Source organism: Zeus faber (assembly GCF_960531495.2).
Source record: "Zeus faber genome assembly, chromosome: 14".
Taxonomy (NCBI): Eukaryota; Metazoa; Chordata; class Actinopteri; order Zeiformes; family Zeidae; genus Zeus; species Zeus faber.
The window spans coordinates 13,573,856-13,597,105 of record NC_137200.1 but is presented as its reverse complement, the minus strand read 5'-3'; the positions used below and the strand labels follow the sequence as shown (position 1 = coordinate 13,597,105).

At 46.1% G+C, this 23,250-nt stretch overlaps 1 protein-coding gene across 1 annotated transcript in view; it reads left to right on the top strand.

Moving 5' to 3' along the window:
• Nucleotides 1–23,250, top strand: part of LOC307240447 (cell adhesion molecule DSCAM-like) — a gene marked incomplete at both ends in the record, with an annotated part of 87,492 nt that overhangs the window by 13,936 nt on the left and 50,306 nt on the right. Inside the window, 2 exons of the mRNA XM_080014231.1 lie at nt 5,886–6,203; nt 6,324–6,473. Of these exons, the coding sequence (XP_079870357.1) occupies nt 5,886–6,203; nt 6,324–6,473 (468 nt within the window). The remainder of the gene's footprint in view (nt 1–5,885; nt 6,204–6,323; nt 6,474–23,250) is intronic.

Here is a 23,250-nt window from a genome sequence, read left to right as displayed (position 1 = left end):
GCGCTTCTGTATTGACAGGCTCCGCATGAATCTTTAATTCCTTTCGTTTTTTTAAGATTCAAATCGGCGGGCTGTTTTGATGCCGCTCGGTAACGCCAGACAATGTGTTGCCGAGAGACCTCTCGGGATGCGCATTTGCAGGCGTTACATCTTACTATTTGGTGACAGCCGTTAATGAGATTATTATTTAGCTGCGCAAACACGCTCGGTGACAGCCAGCGACCGCCCACGTACCACACACGCGCGCTGTCTGTCTTTGCCTTTGCGAGCAGGCGGCGGGGAGATGCGGGCGGTTTGCGTTTGTGCTCGCGCCACAAACCCAACGTTCCCATCCCGGTTGGAGGGCCGCGAAAGAGCTGCGTCGGCCTTTTTGGGGGGTATTTATTGGAGTCGCGGGGGAAACGGCCGTGGTGTTTGGGCGGAGCGGAAGTCAGAGAGATGAGTCGAGCAGATCTCTCCGCTCGGGGGTCCCCTGCTGCCGTGGGGGGCGGTCGGTGGTGTGTTAAATAGTCGGGGTTGTATTTTTTGATGCACTGGCGCGACAGCCTCGGTTTCGCAGATTTCGACGTGACATTTTTGTCTGGCGGCAGGGAACTTTGTTTTTAGTTTTTTTTTTTTTGTTCCTCAGCTAAGCTAAGCAAGAGACTTAAGTCCGGCGTCCCTATGCAACCATCCATGAAGGGACCGTTTTTGCGTGATTACACACAATCACACGCAGACACACACACTCACACACACACACACACACACACACACACACGCACACGCACACACACACATACGGTTATTGAAAGGGAAGAAAATCAGAGGCCGAGGCTGACAGAGGGAGGAAGAGAGCGAGAGAGAAGTAAAGAGAAAAGTTTGAGACGACCTTTAACCTCAGACTCCGAGGTTGCTTATCCTCTCTCCATCTGTCTCTCTCTCTCTCGCTTATCTAGTCTTCTATTCACTCTTTTCTTTTACGGGTGTTAGTTACGCGAGTGCCCTCCAGCTTTTTTCCTCTTCCTCCGCTGTTCACCTTGGACTGACTTGAGAAATAAATGCACTCCCCCTGTATCCATGTGAATCCTCCTGCCGGGGCAGGGGGGCTTTGCGGCCACGAGGGTGGAAACTCAATTTTTCATGAGTTTGCTCTAAGAGGATTGAGCAGGAAAGCAGTTAGGAGGCGGCTTGTCTCTCTCTCTTTCTCTCTCTCTCTCTCTCTCTCTCTCTCTCTCTCTCTCTCTCTCTCTCTCTCTCTCTCTGTCTCTCTCTCCCGTCTCTTAACAGGGGTGGGGTAGGGGGGCATCCGAATGTGTCTTTGTTCTCGTTCAAGGAAAACGCACAGTAGGCCTACTGTGGCGGCCATTTTAGTAGACGGTCGACAAGTCAATAGCAGACGAGTGAGATGTGACGTCTGTTTCTGTAAAACATGGCACCGATATTGAAACCCCATTCTGTCAAAATTCATCATTTTAGGTTTTTTACTTTCCAAAAGTTATCTTATCTTTGTAGTTTAAAGATAAAATGTGATTTTTTTGAATCCTATTACGCCCGACGAGGATATGCCAACAGCTATGAAACCAATCCTCTTATGTCGCCTTCTCATGGATCACCTCCATGGACGTGTTAATGTGGCAGAGAATCAGAACATAGGTTGAGGATAAATATGCAGATCCATAGAAACTGAAAGATCACCGGCTCAGCACGGACCAAGAAGAGGAAGAAAATAAGATCGAGCGGTGGCATGAGTGGGCCGCGTGCTTCCTTAAAACGCGAGATTTTAGGGCCGCAATTAACAAAGTGCCATTATTGAGTGTCAGTACAGGTCGTAAAACTGCAAACAAGTAGACTTTGCATAGATTTTATACCTTGGGGTTTCATTTCCAAAGTAAGACAGGTTGACTGTGATTCTATGGTTCCAGGTAGTGAACGAGAAATTTTGGAAAAGCCAGCAAGGCCATATACTTATTGTTGATTATTCCCTCACATAGATACTGCACAAAACTATTTATAATAACATAATAGTATATATACTCGTAGTATATACTCGTATATGGTACTGTATATTACACATTTTAATTGATTGATTGTATTGAGTGATGCTGACTGATCCTCAAGTGACTAATGCATTTACAGTATTATTTAATGAGTGCCAGCGGTAAACAGAACATTTGCTGTATTTGTAACTTGCTATATTTACACTTTGCAGACCACAGAAAACATTGAAAAGGCCCGTGATCATGTCAGAATCTTCAGGTTTAACTCCCAAACGATCAATCGATTTCGAGGTGAATTAATCCCTGTGCGTCAGCAGCTCCTCTGCGATCAATGACCCACCCCACACAGAACTCACTGATCTCTTTGCTTTACAGGCTATTTGCATGTTCACAGGTTTTAGCTCCAAATTGAGCTCATTTGAAAACGTGATGTAGAAAATATGTAATACTAGGCGCATGTCATTTATCAATTTATTATTACATTTTAATACAGTGATTAAAGTAGGCTATATATTATACTATGATATAATGAAATATAGTATAATATGATATATCATATTGTATCATACAATATCATATGTTAATGCAATATAATAATAACTGCACTGTTTTTGCTGCTAAATTTCCCCACTTGGATTAATAAACTGTTATTTTATCTTATAATCTTATAATATATTTTAATATAATATAATGTAATATAATATAATATAAAATAATATAATATAATATAATATAATATAATATAATATAATATAATATAATATAATATAATGTAATATAATATAATATAATATAATATAATATAATATAATGTAATATAATGTAATATAATATAATGCAAGTATTACTTTTCTTTCCAAGTATTACTTCCTTCTGTGGTGGGCTTAATTAAGAGTAGACATATTACTTATATTATCATCAAGAATCACTGCCTTATCTTAACCGTTATTGGGAAATTTGGCCAATAATATGTGTATATCATACATTATCATATCATCTAATAGATATTGTGTCTTAATAGTGAACAAATGAAAGTGATTTGAATTCCTTCCTGAAATTTCACCTAAAGATTATACTGATATGTTAAAAACATAGGCAACCTTTAGGCAAGCGTCTTTGAAGCTTGAACTTTGAAGAGGGGTTTCGAGGAGCTGTGGGGCCTGACACGGGGCAACCCTGCCCTGTGCCACTCGGAAAAGCCTCCGAAGAGGCCGCCGACAGCAACATCCGTTCCGTTTCCGACACCTTCTCCTCCTCTCCTCTGTGTAATGTACGTGTGAAGTGAGCGCGGTGCGGAAACACGTGTACGCGACGCTGTTTGTGTGTCGCACCGCGTCGAGCCACCGACCGCTGGGCGGAGGAGAGCGGCGCTTTGAGAGGCGCTCATTAAGAATTTATGAAGCGCTAAAATGTTTGTTCCCAGGGGGAGTGGGACTGGCAGCTGTCGCCCCGGCAGGCGCACTGGTGACAGCCAGAGAGCTAGCACTTCTGGCAGGTATACAGCCTAGTACGATCCCATTCACACAGCAATAAGATAAAGTGGGTTTATAATAACAACAAAAACAACAACAACAACAACAACAACAACAACAACAACAACAACAACAACAACAACAAAAACGAAATAAAAAATATACACAATAGGTGAAAAGATACAAACCAGAAATAGTCAAGTATATAACGTTAAACAGAATTTAGAAACATGTTTATATACAGAGGGTAAATGACTGGAATGGCTATATCGGGTATACATTACATTTTTAAATTAATACTTTGTACTTACTATGTTATTACAGTTTGTACACTGTTTAAACAGTAATAAAACAAAAATTAAAAAAATCATGAACCCTGAGCTGGTAAGGAGTTGATCTAGTATTGTACACAGTCAGGCTGTGATTTGGATTGTGCTGGTTGGTTTATCTCTACACCTCCAGTCAATGAACATTTAGGATCCCAGTGAGCGAGGCATTTGTTCCGTTCCATTATCTGCAGACCCGTCCAGTGACTTCGCTTACCACGGCAGGGCAGCAACATAAGAATAGGCCCCAAGGTCAAACCTAAGAGCCAAGGTCAACGTTGGCGGCGTTAAAGTGCAGTGACTGATGACTGGCATTGTGGGGGGGGATAAAAAATCAAAGCCAATTATGGAAACATCTTAACTATTAATTTTCCTGCAAATGGTCGAACATGTATGTTGTCAGTCATATGGAGACGTCTTTGGAATTGAAATCACGTGTTCTGTCTTTCCAGGGTTTAGAAAATAGAGAATAGAGGCTGTGTATCCAAAAGGACAAATATTCTAACGCTTGTCAAGATAAAGCTGTTAAAATACTATGAAGATAACCCTTGGGGTGAGGATTCACTTCCAAATGATAGTATATTTTACATTGTTATTTCCCTTTGATGATAACAAATGTGTGTTTTTTCTATGTGTGTGTGGTTTGGAAAAACAAACTCTTATTAGTTCATACAGATAGATCTACCGGTCGATGTGTTCAATTTGCTTTTTTTATTTATACTATTCCTCTTACATATATACCTGTACACTCAGATCATTCATTTAGCATTCGAGGCTTTGAGGGCTCAATCCATAGTCCAAACCTTAAAGTTGAACTGCTGAAAATTCAGCAACTCGTGTGGAAAAGGTTTTATTTTCCGAAATCTTCGAATCAATTCCTCACATCTAAACATACCTGCAGTGGCTTAAATTGATTCCCATGTTGCTCATGTTTGGTCTATAAGTGGATATCGGTTAAATTACTTGATGGATCGGGGCTGGGCAGGACATGTTTTGTTCATCTAAAGACTTGAATTGTGATGTAGAATTTGCTCCATTGCTTAAACTGAGATGAATAAAGCTTCTAGTTTCTATGGTTTATAAGAAAAAAAAAAAATCTGTCGTCCACATTCAAGGGACATTCTGGCTAGTGAGGAAAACCTAATGACTATATATATTTTTTTATTTTAGTTGAAAAAGGAACAATTTCTGCTGATGCAATGAGGTCGTAGGCCTACTACTGGAATTTTCTCTGTCTGCTCTGGCTGTTTGAGAGCATTGACAAGAGATCAACAAAATGCAAAACACTTATTCTCAGAAGTCCCCGAAGCCGACGGCAGCAAACCTGATGGAATTACAAAGCATACGATGCTAAACTAACCAGATTAACCAGAGCAGGGTGGGGTTTTCAATGTATCCGGCAGTCCGGTAAAACAAAATGGTGCATTAAAAGGAAAATGGTTGTTGTTTTTTGGTCATTTGGTTCTATTTGTTTATTTATTTATTTATTATTATAATTATTATTATTATTATTTATTTATTTATTTATTTTTTGTCAATGGATGTACATGTTCTTTAGCGTATCATGGCCTTACATATGAGAGTTATTTATTTATTTGAAATTGGATTTTTTTTGCTGACATTGCTGTCCATCAATCAAAAAAACCCCAAAAACAGCAAAGGCACTCTCGTCTAAAACTCAACCGGTGAAGTGAAAACAAACATATAAATAATCCAAAATAATACAGACACCCTTGGAGAACACCGGACTTCTCTCTAAAAACTCCCGTGCCCGTGGTTGTCGCCTTCACCTGCCTAACAAACGCATGTCAGCCGTAAACAACATTTGTTATGTCACATACAAGCTGTTACAGGCTTTCCACATTGGTGTTTGAACTGCTGTTCTGCAAGACAACCTTTTCTGCCTTTTTGATTCATGAACCTTTTTCAAAGATCGGAATTGGTTTTTATTTCAGCCAGGGACATTCACATATACGAGGAAGGTTTGGTGCACTTCAGCACGGACCATTACCATTAATACAAACTTCTCAGCTTTTGAATTTGGAAACTCAAACAACAACGAATGCTCTGTTTTCCGCCCTCCTCCTTTATCTCCCCCGCCCTTGCAGTTTTCAGTGAAGATCTACGTTCCAGCTTATATTTTGTCAATGCATCTGTGCAAGAGGTAGTGTTCGCCAGCACCACGGGGACGTCGGTGCCCTGCCCTGCCGCAGGCGTGCCGCCCGTCTCGCTGCGCTGGTACCTGGCCACTGGCGAGGAGATCTACGACGTGCCAGGGATCCGCCATGTGCACGCCAACGGCACCCTCCAGATCTTCCACATCCCCCCTTCCAGCTTCTCCAAGCTCATCCACGACAACACCTACTATTGCACAGCGGAGAACCCCTCAGGGAGAATCAGGAGCCAAGATGTCCACATTAAGGCCGGTGAGTGTCTCAGCCGTTATCGGGGGCTTGTTTATCTGTTTTTATTTTTTCGACATGCGTTTTTTTTACAAGCGGTTGGTAACGATGCCCCTCTCTACCCCGCCTCCCCCTCCCGTCCAGTCCTACGAGAGCCCTACACTGTCCGTGTGGAGGATCAGAAAGCCATGAGAGGCAATGTGGCGGTCTTCAAGTGCATTATCCCCGCCTCGGTGGAGGCCTACATTACTGTCGTTTCCTGGGAGAAGGACACCCTGTCAATCAACGCTGAGAGTAAGTTCATTCTCTTACTTTGCTCTTCTCTACTGTGCTGTGAGTGCGCCTGGTGTTTTCTCCAGGTTCAGGTTCAGGTTGAGTTCAACGCCTTCAGACACTAAGTTGCTGTCAGTTGTAACCTGGGACTGGCTACAGGCCCCAGTGACCCTGAACAGAAATTTGCATATTAAGAACACAGATGGATGGGTGGACGGATGGATAGATAGATGCATGGATGGATGGGTGGATGGACAGACGGATGGATGGACAGACCGATTGATGGCTGGATGGGCGGAGGGATGGATGGATGGATGGATGGATGGATGGATGGATGGACTTACGGATGGATGGATGGATGGATGGATGTTCGATAGTCAGACGTTGAGGATTGATATTTCAATGCTTGCTCTTCTGGATGCAGACATACAATATTGCAATCTACTGTACACAATCCATAGCTGTCTCTTAAAGTCAGATTATGATGCAGTGAGACCCATGATGGTGTTTAGAATGATCAGTAGAGGAGGAAAAGAAAAACAACCTACATTTCTGTAGTGTGGGTTTGTGGATCTTTTGATCTGAGACAGGACTGAGCTCATTCAACCAGCCAGAGAATGTGTGTACGTGTGTGTGTGTGTGTGTGGGAATAGTGGGGTTGCAGGGAAACTCATTAATGTATGTAGGTTTGTGTGTGTGTCTGCTGCTTTTATGCTTTTATGTGCATACGTGTGTGTGTGTGTGTGTGTGTGTGTGTGTGTGTGCATGCGTGTGTGTGTGTGTGTGTGTGTGTGTGTGTGTGTGTGTGTGTGTGTGTGTGTTTGTTTGACCCAGGTCTGTCTGACCCAATGACAGCGAGGTCCTGCTCCTCTGCCGATATATTCCACAGGAGTGCCGGCTGCCAGTCGCATCACTTAGTCTCAGAGCATTGACCCATTTATCTGGCTGATAGGAGCTGCTCGGATCATTCAAATCAATTAAATGGAACGCTGGCCTGCATGATTGTTTCCTAGGCCTGAGGGGCAAATTCACTTTATGTGGGGCATTTAACAAACTCAATACACAAGAGCTAATGTCATTTTGCTTTTTTTGGATGGAGGGCGAAACGCCTGACGACAAAATACTGAATTGTCCATAAATGGATTCGCCGCGAGGATGTTGTTTTTGTGAACGTGTTTTCATTTATTTATTTATTTTAAATTGTGAAGAACGGCGGGGGGGGGGGGGGGGGGGGGGGTTCATCCATTCTCGTTGACTTTGAACTTGTTCCGTTTATGTTGTGTTTGTCATTGTTTTTCAAATATGGCTGAAATCTGTGATTGCAATTGAATCATTCGGAATGTGAAAATGTTACAGGATACAGCTCTTTATCACCAGTTCTATTTCCCAAAAAATAGTGCCGCGCTGTCAAAACAAATTGTTTATCCGCCGCTGTTAAAATCATCTCATCTGTAACTGTCAGCCATGTAAACGCTGTCAGAGCGATCATCCAGCCACCAATCCGCTGCTCCTCTCCACGCTGAATAATGGATGACAGGACCCTATGAATCCATGGGCAAATGGTCTTTATTCACGTTTCAGTGCATGCATCCGAATGGCGCACCGTCTTTTCCCCTCATTCTCTGTAGCACTTGCATTTTAAAGTGTGACTATGTTTGTGTGTGTGTTTGTGTGTGTGTGTGTGTGTTTGTGTGAGTCTTTATACGCCTTCACGTGAGCCTCTCCCCTCTTGTTTACCAAACCCCCATCTGATTCAATTTTTAATGAATTTGAATAATATCAACACTTTGACTCCAAAAGAACCTAAAACTTCATGAAATGAATCTTTTCTGTTTCCGCCATGAATAATTGAGCCAAGTTTTTTCTTTAAGGAGTGCAAAGGGAAGTACTTTGCTCCGTGTCGGACTCCTCTATAAGTCTCGCTGGACACAGACCACTTTGAGCCGTGGCCGCCCAACAATGGACCACTCTAATATCCCTGGTGTCTGCCCCTATAGAGCAGACACATGTCCGGAGAAATAAAAACACACTCCGGATATGCATGAAAAGTAATGTAGGTGTGTGTCCATCAGGTCCGTAGCTTTCAAATTGTAACACCTGCTTAGGGACTCTTGGTGTGTGTCAGAGGAGAATTACTTGATCTCCACCTTCTCAATCAGCAGCCATCTGCTCCTCACTCAGCACCATACGTTTCAGTATATTGAAACTCATCTTCAGTAAACATTGAGTCAATATTCAACCAGTTGTTTCTGTAAGAGGTCCTTGTGTCATCCAATGGGGGCATAGCAGTGACATCCAGAAAAGCATAATGCGTCTGCGATTACAATTGCTCTGTCAAATGCTAATAGAATCCGCATCCTTGTTCGTTTCTCATTGTGCCTTGATTAAAAAAAAAAAAAGAAGGAGACTATGGCTGTGTTTACCCTGCTGACGACTCGAACAGAACGCGGAGCGGTGTGGGAGAGGCTTCCTGGCACTGTGGCGGTTCGGTCATCTCTTACGGAACAGGGCGAATTATAATCACAATTCACATTACGCGACTCTTTGTTGCTGCCTCGTTCCACCATCCACCTTGGATGCTGTTTACCCAGGAATGGCTTTTAAACCACCGACTCTGGTAACCATGCTCAGCTCATGCACTACTGTATGCCTGATTACCCATATTCTGTAGGCATATGTAGAGAATAGAGCTCGAAATATCGGTTTGGGCGATATATTGGCCATTATTTGACTTTTTTTTTACCACATCAGTTATGCAGCCCATGTGTCCCGATTTTTTAAACAAGTATAATAAACCAAAAAACACGGATTATCTGTCCTGTACTTGTCTATTTTATACAACTTCATGTTGCTCACCAAAATAAGCACTGTCCGACTAGGCATTAAAAATCCATCCATGTTTGTTGACACTCGCGTTCAGACAGGAAGAGATGCTGTGTTCAGGGAAACTCGGAATACTAACCTGTTTCAGAAGTGGTGATGCGTTCACTGGAATAAAAAATGAATGTAATATGATATTTAAAATGTTTTGATCTATCAAAAAGTTCTTTGTGTGCTTATTTTTATTTGTTTGCTCATGAGTTAAAGGTTCCCAAATATAAAAACTTTAATAAAATACGTTTTTCAAATTGATTTGAAATATCGATCGAAACCTCAGTAATCGGTGGGCGAGGCATCTCTGAAATCGGGATGGGCATTGGACCCAAAAATCTGGCATCAGCCATGCTCTAGTAGAGAATTTCTGCCTCAGCAGTAAGGTCAGCTGCCATTTGCACAAGGATGCAGGCGCCTAGAAGATCACTCAGCATTAGCAGTCCAAGTTGTTTTGACCGTGTGTGTTTGTCTGTGTGGTGATGTTGAAATCCTGGTCTGCATGGCTGCGCTGGGCTGGGCCAGGCCCGGGCCATCCCCCAGGTGCAGCCTCTGCTGCAGACACTGAGGAGGTGCCTTGTAGTCATTTGCCTCGGCCTGGCGGTGGCTACTCTGCATTCATAGGGGAAAGGGGACCGCCGCAGAGCGTCGCGCACACACCCACGCACACATCCACACAAACAAATCTGCGTGCACAGGGCTGCTTTTCATTCACCGCACAAGCCAAGCACGACGGCCATCGGCCATCGCGCGGCTTCCCTTTGCTTTCTTTTCGCTCTCCTCGCAAGCTTTTCTTCTCCTTTTCTTCTTTCTCTCTCTCTCTCTCTCTCTCTGTCTCTCCTCGCTCTCTCACTTGCGCCCATCACACGCAAACCACAGTCTAGACAGCCTAGGGTTTGTATTTATTTATTTTTATCGCCGCGCAATCTCTCTCAGTGAATCTCTGACAGTTTTCCATTCGACAGTGCCGCCATTGTAGAGAGATATTGTGCGTATCAATTCGCCAACTTCATCTCGCTTGTTTGCGCCAGTCGACATTGTTGTCGGCTTGTTGCGTTTCACAGTTCTTCTCATGTTGTTGTTGACAGTTGGCGTTGTGTTTTTTTCGAGTTGTTTCTGCAGCTGGTCCCTCAGCACCCACCGCCGCGCGCACCCAGGCCCACTATCCGTGTTTAATTGGCTGTGAATAACGGGCCTTTGAAGTAAATATCAAGAGTTTCTATCGGTGGGCTTCTGGGCGTAATTATCTCGTGTTCCCCCGGTGGCCCCGACGCTTTGCTTCAAAAAAAGCCAAAACTCGCACCGTGTCGGACTCGTGCAAACATCTCATATCCAGCCTCAGCTGACCTGTGTGTTTTGTAATTCATCCTTGTCACTATGGAGACGGTCAAGTCACTCCTGAGGTGTCCTTGGCAGGCAGGCAGGTGAGCTCAGCTGCACAACGTCTAAACGGCTTTGAATATTATCTTTTTATCAAATGCGTCGGCGTGATGCCCGTTATCAGCAACAACTCACAAATAGTACATTACATTTTTTTATTGTATTGTATTATTCCCTATAGCCTTGTATGATTTCTATGTATTATGTGTATTCTATGTTTGTATTCTGTGTTTGTATTCTATGTTGCATTTGCAACACAGAATACAACAGACATACACACATTGGGATCGTTTGTAGGTGTAAATGGCTTTTCTTAACTCATATATGAAGGCTTAATATATATTTGTATCTACGCATTCTGTGTTTTGTTGCAGAGCGCCTTGCAGCTCTCGGGGTGTGGGTTTCCGCCTTGTTCGTAAATTGCAGCGTGCGGAAAGCGCAGCCATTGGCGCAGCAAGACCTTGAGAAGGGGGCTCAGGGTGGGCGGATAATGGTTTTACTGGTCCCTCTGTGGAGAGAGAGGGGGAGAGAGAGAGAGAGAGAGAGAGAGAGAGAGAGCGGGAGAAGGAGCGGCGGGGGAAGAGAGGAGAGAGGAAAACTAACAAATATTCACCCTCTCTCTCTCTCTCTCTCTCTCTCTCTCTCTCTCTGTCTCTCTCTTCTTCCCTCACTCTGTTGACAGGCAGGGTAGGGACTCTGATGTGTGACAAGCTGGATGGAGAGGCTTCTTTTTCCAGCATTCGTCATTCTGTCCGCCCATGATTGGCTGGAATATTGTTATTCATACAGGAAAATGGGTCAGGTGGCCTGTGGAGAATCAAATGTTTGTATGGAGGGATGGAGGGATAGCATAAACACACACACACACACACACACACACACACACACACACACGCATACACACACACACACACACACTCTTACACACACACACACACACACACGTACATAAACACATATACCTACACATACACGCGCAAACTTCACGCCAGAATTATGGTGGCATAGCGGCGGATAAACGGAAATAAATCTAGGTGGTACAACGTGGTTGTAGCGTCTCTCGTATTGCTCCATCAGTCTGATCAGGAAACCCCCCCTCCCACACACACACACACACACACACACACACACACACACAGAACCGCCCAGTGGCGAAGAGGAAGGGTTAGCAAGATAAATAAAGGCGTACATGGAGGAAGAGAGGGAAAAGAAATACTGGGTAGAAAATCAATACCTGTGTGCATGAATCCGGCTGCAGCTATGGATCCGAGGGGGGGCATTCAAGGGCCGGCCGGTGTGGAGGCAATAAGCTGCAGGAGCAGGAGATACCCTGCCCGCATGTGACCACATGTTTTCCACATTTTCAGCCCTCTGCCAGTCCTGGACGCAGCTAATAATGATCAATCGCGCCATGCGGTCAAAGAGCCAAAAAACGTCCGGATGGGGAGCGTACTCTGCCTCGAAGCCCGGTGGCGTAAATTAAATCAGCTGCGTTTCGTGATTCAATTGTGAGGCCACATCCACAACGCGCTGTGCTCCGCGCTCACTGTTAATAATCGCCAGAAATGGTAATAGTCACACAGCATTTACGGCTCCCACCTCACGTTACGTCCGGCGTGCTTAATGAAACGTTATCCATGTGTTTTAATACTCCCGTCGCGCCGTTACGCCCCAGCGCCCGATGGATGTGATGCGATTGCGTTATTGCATCCATTGTTGGAGCTGCATAGTGTCGCCATTTATTGGGACCCAAACAGTTGTTACAGTTGGTTAGATGTGTTTGGCGAACGCGCTCTGAGTGTTCCGTCGTCATATGGCATTATCGTTAAACTCGCCTCTGTGTGCTCACGACAGCCTCCTCCACGCCGCCTAATGCTCCAGTCTTAGCCTCACACCGGCACAGATATTAATTAAATTGGCTGATGCCTCGCTCTCTCTCTCTCTCTCTCTCTCTCTCTCTCTCTCTCTCTCTATCTCCCCCTCTCTCTCTTCCTACGCTGGCGGCGTTCTGACGGCACCCCCCACCTTCGTACTATGATGTTTGCTCACCAATAACAGCAATTTGTTCTTTATTAAACTCTCGGGACTGGGAACAATTAGGATGTGCGGCGCTGGAATGGTGTGTCTGTGTCCCTGAGTGTGAGCCTGCCCGCGCACGTGTGTGCGTGTGTGTGTGCGCGCGTGCGTGCGCGTGCGCGTCTAAGTGCATGGAGGGGGAGGGATGGGGGTGGCAGTGAGTGTGGGGTGGGGTGGGGGGGCTCGGTGAGTGACTAAACACTGCTTAATCTTCGATAAACAGCACAGTTTCCCTGGTGCTGCTGCAATTTGGCGCATCTCCTCCAGTCGGCTCCGTTCTGTTCCCGCTCCTCACCGGGCCAAACCCCGCTCCTCCATGTTGCTGCATCCTGCAGACTCTGGACGATGGCCAGGGCACAACCGTGGCTCCCCGCCAACATACAGATTAGCCATACGCACAACATGAACTAATCGCGGAGGGAGCCGCCAATTAATTGGCACGTGGTAGATCCTAAAGACTGGAAAGATTTCGGATCAAAAGTGATCGGGAAGGAGTGTCACTTTGGGAAAAAAAAGAAAGGAACAAAAAAACCCAAAAGATTTGAACTCATCTGTGTTAGTTTAAGGGAGGGATGACGTGCAAATGAGTGTCGTTTTTTCGGTGAGCATGAATCGATGCGGGTCTGGCAGGTGATCGGGCCGCTGGTCGGGTCCGGAACAGGAAACTGGAGCGCAAGGCAACGAAAACGCAACGTCTCCGTTATCGGAATTGAAACGGTTTTTCGGGGAGGGACTCATTACGCTGTGAGGAGTGTACCGGACGCTGAGAAACGCCATTTATCCTCCATCGGCCGCCAGGAAGGACTCCTTCCTGTCTCCATGTCTGCCCCCCCACCTTATCCGTGTCAAAACGTTGCCATCGGTGACGCCGAACGCTGGAAATGAAGAAGACGGAGAAGTAGGTGCAGCGATGAAAAAGATAGACGGCGAGGAAGACCCCGGACAGGCGACAATGGCTCCTTGAAATCGCCACATCTCAGGAGGGATGTGCGTGTGCGGATTTGCACGTGTGTGTGTGTGTGTGTGTGTGCGTGTGTGCGTGCGTGCGTGCGTGTGCGTCTGCGTGTGTGTGTGTGTGTGTGTGTGTGTGTGTGAAAAGAGAAAATGTATTTGCATGTTTGTTTGCACGTGGGAGGGAGGGAGGGAGGGAGGGAGGGGGAGTTGGCTGTGAATGGCTGCTCTTATCGCATGCATGCAGCTGCTGCGGCTTCTTTGAGAGACAGGGGGGCTGTCCGTGCATGCCACTCTCTCTCTCTTTCTCTCTCTCTCTCTCTCTCTCTCTCCCCCCTCTCTTTTTCGCTCTCCCTGTCTCTCTGCCTCTCTCTCTCACTCTCTCTCCCTGTCTCGCCCTACCCCTCTCTCTTTTTCTCTCTCCTGTCTCTGCCTTTCTCCCTCACTCTCTCTCTTTCTCTCTCTCTCTCCCTCTCTATCTCTCTCTCTCTCTCTTTCCCTCGGCCTTGCTCTCTCTGCTCCCTCTCTCTTTTTCTATCTCCCCATCTCTCTACCCCTCTCTTTCCCTATCCCCCCCCCTCTCTTTTTGTTTCTCTAAATAAAGGTGTTTTAAAAATTCAACCTCTCTTGACCTCACTCTCCCTCCCTCCCTCTCTCTTTTTCTCTCTTCCTCGACCCTCCCCCGAACAAAAACAGCCCAAATCGGACATACTGTAAAAACAGAATCATGACATACAGGTGCAGCCGCTGTGATGTTTGTGCATTTATTCGTTTTATTTTTGCATTTGAACTACGACGCAGTTTTGGACATGTTTTGACAATTTATTTTGCTCTTTGTTAAATTACTGTTGTTCAACTGGAACACTTTTCCACAATTATCACATTAGCACGAGGGTGATTTTTCCCCTCCCTCGGCTTTATTGGAGTTCTTTTTTCTTTTTTTCTTTTTGTCTTTTTTTTTCGTTTGTCGAATGTTTGCTCTCACACACAAAATGTTTCTTTGCGCAGGGATCATATTTCTTTAGATGCACTCCTGGTTAAATCCTGGCAATTATTTCCACCGTGATTCCCACCCCACTCCTCTCCACCTTCCCAGCTGCTGCACTGTCATGCACCGTCTCTTTTAGTGGTCATTTGTATTTAAATTTGTTATAATAAATAATAATAATAATAATAATAATAATAATAATAATAATAATAATATAATAAATGATGCATTTTATTTATAAAGCGCTCTTCTCATAACTCACAGCAATGTGCAATTAAGTAAAAAGAGACCATAAAAATAACCCCAGAAGAGGTCCAGAGCAAAATCTTAATGACAATGATAAATTAGAAAAGCGAAAAAGTTCAAGCGAAAGCAGATCGCACAGGCGCGTGAAGCATAAAAGTAAATCAGGTAGATAAAAAAAATAGTATACAAAAGATCAAAGTCATAAAAACATATAACAAAACTTCAATAAAATTAGATATTTAAAGAGCGAAATTTATTTATCATTGCGAAATTTATTGAGAATTTTATTATTTTGAAAATCCCAGTACAAAAATGCAAATCTTTCGTTGCAAAAATAAATAAACAAAATAAAATGATACATTATTTTTTTTGAATGCTTAAGAGGATTAAGAATTCGTGCTTGCAAATGTTTTAGGCAGGCATTGAACCTAATATATATTCATTGTATTATATTTCATTTAAAACAACAAAAATTATATTTCAACAAAACAATTGTCACTGCAGTCATTTCCAATATTCTTATATCCTAATTGAGTCTTCTTTTTTTGATGCTGCTAAATCTGCAAATTAAATTGCGACATCAGGAATAATGACATTTTGCAATCCTTGTAATAAATGTTCTCTCTGCTCGCAAACACATGCTTTATATTATTTTGTCTCATGTATAGAGACCTATTTTTTTTTAGATGTGCTTGTCCAATCCTTTAGTTCCACTCAGCGACTATAGAAAGATAGAATACAACGGGAGTTGAGGAAAAAATTATTCTGACCACAAAGAAATTATAGCGATAAGCGAATGCATGAAGGGTCCTTTGCATAATCCGGGCTAATCCATACCGCGTAAAATGGAGCAAACCGTCTAAAAATATCTCCGGCTGCCTTCAACCGGAGAGAGAACATGTATAATTTGTGTAGTTTGCCGCCGATCTTTGATTCGCAACCTTGCGCTGGAGCGATTTAAAAAATGGGAAGATTTCAAAAGAAATTTGGCAAAAAATAATGCATTTTTTAAAAATCTTGTTCACTTGTTTCTTCACAGTATTTTACATAACACCATGACAGTATCTGGAACCGAATTGCAGCGAAATGGAAAATATGAAATAAAATATTCCAGGCATATGCAACATTAAAACATTGCACTTTTTATTTTATGTGTGTGTGTGTGTGTGTGTGTGTGTGTGTGTGTGTGTGTGTGTGTGTGTGTGTGTGTGTGTGTGTGTGTGTTGTGGGGTGGTGGGGTCAAAACACTACTTTTGCCTAGTCTCCGCTCCATCTTTCTGTAGCGTACAGTAAATAGACATGTTGTTGCTGAGGGTTCTAGTCGGCGCCGCCAGGCCGCCCTCATTGGTCGCAGCGGCCCGTGACTCGTCTCGCGCTGAGCCAATAGCGGGTGCTCCGTTACCGCCTGTCTCTCTCTCTTTTCTTTTCTTTTTTTTTTGTCTTTTTTTTTTTCATCCTAAATAAATTGCCTGGAGAAAATTGAACAAGAAATTAGAGAAAGAGAGAGAGAGAGCGAGAGCGAGAGAGAGAGCCTTTCATCTAATTGAGAAGCTCATATTAACTGTGGTGGGAAGATAAGCCTCTGTCTCTCAACAGCTATTAAGCTCACTGTACGTTAGCCAGTTCCTCCTATCGCAGTTTGGCTCCGTTTGGGTGAAAAAAAAGCTTCTACTCCCTGGTATGGTGTAGCTTTCATTCCATGTGTTGGTGTGTGTTTTTTTCCGCACACACACACACACACACACGCACGCACGCACGCACTCACACACACGCAGCCATTTTCTCACCATTTCACACCTACGCCACGTTCGTTCCTGGTTTGAGTTCCTCAGCTTTCGCTGCGCCGTCTTGCGTGGGGACAGACGGGCAGGTTCAAATATCGCCTGTCATTTTAGATGATTTTTTTTTAACAGATGCTTTCGTGTGTTTCCCCTCAAAGACATATGAAGCAACCTCACTTGTTCATTTTTAGAGATATAAAATCTATATATATATATATAATATATATATGTATTCACTTGAAGCTGTACTCTGGCCTGATGGTCAGCACGAGCACCATGCCAGCGTGCCATGTGTGGATGAATCCCAACATATGTTCTAATTGACATTGTGGCTTTAAACCTCTGGCCGGATTTATCTTGCTGTCTGATTGTTGGGGTGTGGACGGTGTTCCTTGATTACATTGTGTCTTCTGTCGCCTTGATCCCTTCAAGCCCCCCAAAGCAAACCAGGATTACAGTTCCACAAAGCCTGGGGTGGAGTGAGGTGCTGTGTGTGTGTGTGTGTGCGTGTGCGTGTGCGTGTGCATGTGTGCATTTGTGCGTGTGCGTATGCGTGTGTGTGTGCGTGTGTGTGTGTGTGTGTGTCGGGGGGGGTTGAACGCGACCCTAAGATTTCTTGATACAGTGGCACTTTTGGGGAAAAATAAATAGCAATCAAGCGTCCTGTTAATCTTTCGTCAATCAGGGAGGGAGAGAGGGGGAGGGAGAGGGAGAGGGAGAGGGAGAGGGAGAGGGAGCGCGGGGTGAGCGCGGGGTTTGGGCTCGGTTGTCAGCCCCTGCCGCTGCTGCAGCGCTGGCTTGCCGCCTCCCAATCTCAAGGCAGCCATTTTGTGTGAGCCGGCCTCTCTGTTGTTAGAACGGCGCTGGTGTTCTCGCCGCGCGCTGAACTGATGAGCTGAGCCGATCACTACAGACAAACAGCGCTGTTCCTCCCAGCGGCGCCAAAGGTTTCTCTTCAACATCCAAAGAGATCATTTAGTCCAACGGCACGTTATTAATGTGGGAGGGGGGGAGGCCCCAAATGGTTGGTGCAGTACTTAATGCTGGGTTTGACCATTGTAGATAGGTCACTGTTCCACAGTCCAGGTTGTTTTTTGAAAACGGAAGCTTTTGCATTCATAGGTTTGTCTTTCTGCCTTCGCTTGAAACCCATTGGCAACCTGCGCTGCAATCGAAATCTCGTAACACGACGAGGTTCGCTTTCCGCTCGTACACGTTGACTGAAATGCTTAAGATAAGACGAGATCGTACTTTGTTGTTCAGGCGTTGCAGCGAGGTACAGAGTGAGAAGTTAAACGTTATAGCCACAATATATACATTCAAGTAAAAAAAAACTGTCACAGGTAATGCTCAGCAAGGTAAAATGAATATAATAATAAGTAATAAATTCATAATAAGCAGCTCAAGAATATACAGCGTAGTTAGTGAAATGCAAAATAGGATAGAATAACAATACAAAGTGTGCAAGGGCAAATTACCAAGTAATAAAGTGACATTTCAGTTTCATGTCGCAGTATATATTTTAATGGGACGCGGCGAAAGAAGGTGTGTGTGTGTGTGTGTGTGTAAACTCTGTGAAACAGGTGCACAGCTCATCAGACACAAACCTCCTCCAGCTCAAACATTTCCTTATCTGTGTGAAAGAGCCCTATAGTAGCGCTATTGTTTGCCCGTGTAGGACCTGAGCAAACACGCCGCCTAAGAGACGGGACGAGGCCGCGGCTGCACCGGCGGCTGCCGCCTTGTTTGCTGTGTGCTCTGTGGCCCCGGCCGTCTGGCAGATGGGCCTCCGGGGATTATACCTGCTAATGAGAGGTGGAGAAGGGGCGGGGGCGTCGCTGCGCACAAAGTTTTGATGTGGCCCGTCCAAAGAAGGTTGCGGCGGGCTAATAGGTTTGCCTGACTTTGCATGATACCTGGACACCTTGATCGGTTGAACACTAAACGGACTGGATGTGGGATTACGTACGTTTTCAAGATGTGCCACCGCGCTCATCGGGGAGGGGGTCATCCCACGTTCATTACGTAGCGAAAGAGAGGCAGTGAGTCTGGGGAACTGACTCGGAATCTTAATTCAACCGAAGCTGCTGCGACCGTCAATCTGCATTAGGACGGAATGTGAGCGTAAGAAGGTCCCCCCCCCCCCCCCCCGAAAACGTTCGACTCAACGGGCAAGTGTTTCTTCGGAGGCGCGAAAAAAAAAAAAGCTGCATCTGAAAAGCCTTGAGTTGACCTCGCGCGCGTCCGGCAGGGCTTCCCGTCAGGCCTCCCTCTGAGTTCCCGGGACGCGTGTCTTGCTTTAAGCCGGGCGGACCTGCGAGGTTCTCAATCGGGGAAGAAAAAAACCTCCTGAGGCGCCACGGCCAAGTTCCTTCTGGGGCGGGGGCGGGAGGGGTGGGGGCGGGGGTGAGTGGCGTTGAAGTGGGGTGCCCCGCCATGCCTACGAATGCACTCACGCATGCACGCACGCACGCGGGATTAGGGCCACACGCGGGACAAGGGACGCACAATGACCCTTCCAACATGATTATCCAAGGCCCATGTCCAGACAGGATGTCCTAATCCCCTCCTCCTCCTCCTCCTCCTCCTCCTCCTCCTCCTCTGCTCTTCCTTCTCCCCCTTCTTCACCCCCCTCAACATATGGAGATGGAGGAATTAGCACAGTGAAAGAAAATAAATGAGTTAAAGCGGCCAGCGGCTTAGCACTGCCAATGTTTGTTCCTGGGTGACCCGCCGTAGAGTTCCTTGGAAGTAGAAGGGCACCTTGTTTTTTTTTTGGGGGGGGGGGGGGGGGGGGGTTCCGCCTTTTTTCTCACCCCCCACTTTTTATCCTTTTTTTGATCGTGGTTTGAGCGACAGTTTAATTGAAGGCGCAAAACACACCCGGCCACCTCACTCCAAGATGCTCTGACAAATCTGCGTTTTTTTTCGGTGACTTGTCGCAGTAGCGGGAGGAGTCCATCGGCCGCCTTTAAGGTGCCGCGGCCGCCGTCCTGTGTGACCCCCGCGCCAACACGCCCCTCCCCGAGTTCCAGCCCAGATCTTGTTAAATAGGATTACTTTGGCTACCTGCCATTCAGTGGCTTGGACATGACCTCTTATCTCCTGTCTTCCCCGATAACTGCCAAGAACAACATTCATTAAATAATGCCCACGCACACACACATTTTACATATTGGGTAAAGATGTGGCGCGCGCTCTGGAAATATGGCCGCCCTCTCCATGCTGATTTCCATGGCTGAGTGTCGGTTACAGGCCTAGTTTCATGCCTAATTGGGATCTAATGAGTGGCCTCACACTAAAAGGCATTCGGTCTCAAGGCAATTAAATGCTTTGATCCCGGCCACTCTGTTGTGTGTGTGTGTGTGTGTGTGTGTGTGTGTGTGTGTGTGTGTGTGTGTGTGTGCGTTCGTGCATGATGCACACATAGCGGTGTGCCTAGGTTTGCATGTCTGTCCAAACGAAGAGCGCGGACAGATTGCGGGTGGTGCTGGCTGCTACACACTCCTCTATGCACACGCACGCATGTACACACACACACACACACACACACGAGCCCGTGTGCTCATCCGCACACGGCTTCGCGCGACTATGTCCGTGCGTGTGTGTGTGTGTGTGTATGTCAGTGTTCTTTCTAATTCACAACTTAATTCCGCATCCTTGAGCACTCCCCTTGCATGTACACACACACACACACACACACACACACACACACACACACACACACACACACCCCACCACCCCCTCCCAATGTCGCAAGGTTTGCCCCTGTATTTGAGCGACTTTTGCGGGTCACGGTGAGCGGGAAAACCCACGTCCGCCGAAGAACATGTGACCCCCCCACCCCCCATTACTCTCCCTCGAAGCAGGGACACCAATTTAACGCGGTAAGAGGCTTTGTGGCCAAATCCCCTGTTGATCTTCATAAAGTTTATGTCTTACAATTAAGTACAGATGGTTTGCCGCTGGTTGTAAGGCTAGTAACTAACTTCGGCCTCTATTTTTCGCCAGGGATTTGGTGGAGTAATCCCTCTATCTGACAGTTTACCAGATTCAAATCAGCGCAGGCCTAGCTTTCTATCTCGTTGGTGGTCTGCCTCCTCTCGTATTCCTTGGGAAAAAAAAAAATTGTTTTTTTGTTGGTTATGTCTATTTTGAAAATATCTATTTGGGGCACAACAGACTGACTGTATCTGAGAACACAGAGCTTTTGGAAGGTTGGTTGTCTGTGCTATGTAGAATAACAGTAGATTATCGCGTGTGCACAACACTCAAAATTAATAAGAGGGGGTAAAAATAGTGTCACCACTTCCCCGACTGCTGATCTTCATATGAATTCGTAACAACGGAGGAAATCACAATCAACACGTGGATTCGCCGACGTGGCTCTGGCATTCCTCTCTTTCCGGCGGATTCGGAATCCATCCCTTGATAATTGATGACAGCGATGGGACCCATCGGAGGGCACCCCACCCCCATAATGAGAGTTGGGAGTTGGCTCCTTAAAGACGACGATGATCCAGAGCCACCGTCAGGGAAATAAACACTTCTTGACCCCCCTCCCCAGCTAATCTGCATAAGACAGTAGCTAACCGCCGGAGACAAACAGATGGGAGTGTTTAGCCACCACCATCCGCCCCCCACGTCCCACACACACACACACACACACACACACACACACACACACATACGCATAATTCCACCATCCTTCGTTCCCAACCTCTCCTCAACCCCCTCACCACCATCCCCCACTGTACCACCGCAGCACTCGTTACCCCCTGCCAACTGTTCAGTTAACCTGTCACTTTTCATCGCCCAAATTTCAAGGTTCCATATGCTTGGCTTCGACTTCTAAAGTGTCGCCCCCCCCCATACGCACGCATAACGCACTGTTCCTCATCTCTTCATGGTTACATGAAAGGCCCCCCTCGAAACACAGGGATCCCCGCCACCTCCTCCACATGCACCGAGTCACGGTGGCGGTCTTTGAGCGGAGCGCAAGATCACAGACGCGGCGCCGTCTCGTCAAACGCCGCCAGTCGGTTAGCGTTACGCCGCACAGCCGGGGAGCGCGCGGCTCTGTGTGCGGTACAGCGCCGCCGCTGCCGACGAAGCTTTTGATAAGCTGCCAAAGAAAAAGGTAAATACGCTTCGTCATGCCCGGGGGGGGGGGGGGGGGGGTTTGGGGACACGTGTTGTTTTGATGACGGCAAATCTGGGAATTGACTACGAATGTTCGCGTAACGTTTTAGGCCTCATAGTGACTCGCAGACGAACGCGTGCACCCACTATGTGCCGGGTGAAAAAAAAAAATGAAGAAAAAAAATGTTGGGTTTTTTTTTTTTTGGCGTGCGCGAGGTTTGGCAGGCCTGTTCGGATTTCCAGGCCATTTGCCCTTGCACAGAGGGCAGCTCCCAGCAGGCTTGGCCGCAGTGACAGTTTGTTGTTGTTTATAAGGTCATCCCAACCACAGGAGGCAGCATATTCATTACATCCACCCCGTGGCTCAGTGTGTTTCTGGCAGTCTGTTTCTCTGCGGGCAGCTGTCACGGGGTCAAAGGGCATTCGCCATCATCCTGTTCCCAGCACAACAGGAAAGTCATTTGGCCACTTAAAATGGTCCAAAGTTTGCCGACCTTGTCCCTCAAACGCGAGCGAATGTGGCGACGCGGGCCGTGGTCCATGTGGATGTGGCAATAACTGACATCAAATGTATTACCAATTGCAGTTAATTTATCTGCAATGGCTGTTTTTATGGGAAGCAGCAATGGTCCCCGCGTTCACGTCCAGAGTGAAGTCGATGTGCGCTTGATAAACCGGCCAACGGGAGTCGGCGTTTGTCAATACTGCTCATATTTAAGCCCACTGTCGTCTGCAGTGCAGTCAGCGGCATGCGGTGTGTCTGCGTATGAGAGAGCGAGAGAGAGAGAGAGAGAGAGAGAGAGTCTGGGACTTAAGTAAGGTTGTTAGCAGGGAGCTCTGACAGTCCAATCCGGCCCGGCGACCGTTTGGGAGACAGCTCCTTTTGTTTCTTGCCTTTCCCTTTCTTCTGCCAGGCTGGAAGAAGAAAGGGAGGCATCTCTGTGTGCGCAGTAACCCACTGACACCTCGCTCTGATCCGCCGCCCGCTCTCTACCTCCACCCCCCGCCCTTCCTCCCGCCACCGCTCCCTTCCTCCCCGCTTTGCATGCCTCTCGCTCGCCCCCCTCCCCCCCTGTCTCCCCGTCTCCTTCCCTCCCTCCCTCCCTCTCTCACTCTTTCTCTCTCCTTTTTTCCTGCTACGGTTTACTTTTTACAATGAAATATTCCCACGGCACAACGCCACTATCCTGTGCAAACCCCACAAAGCTTCGCAAACACATAGATCTGTGCTCATTATTATTATTATTATTATTATTATTACTTTTATTATTATTATTATTCCTACTAATAGCCAACAAAAGTTTCCTACGTGATTGGTAGCGAACAAATCTTTTAAATGACTCAGGAGTAGGGAGTCACTACA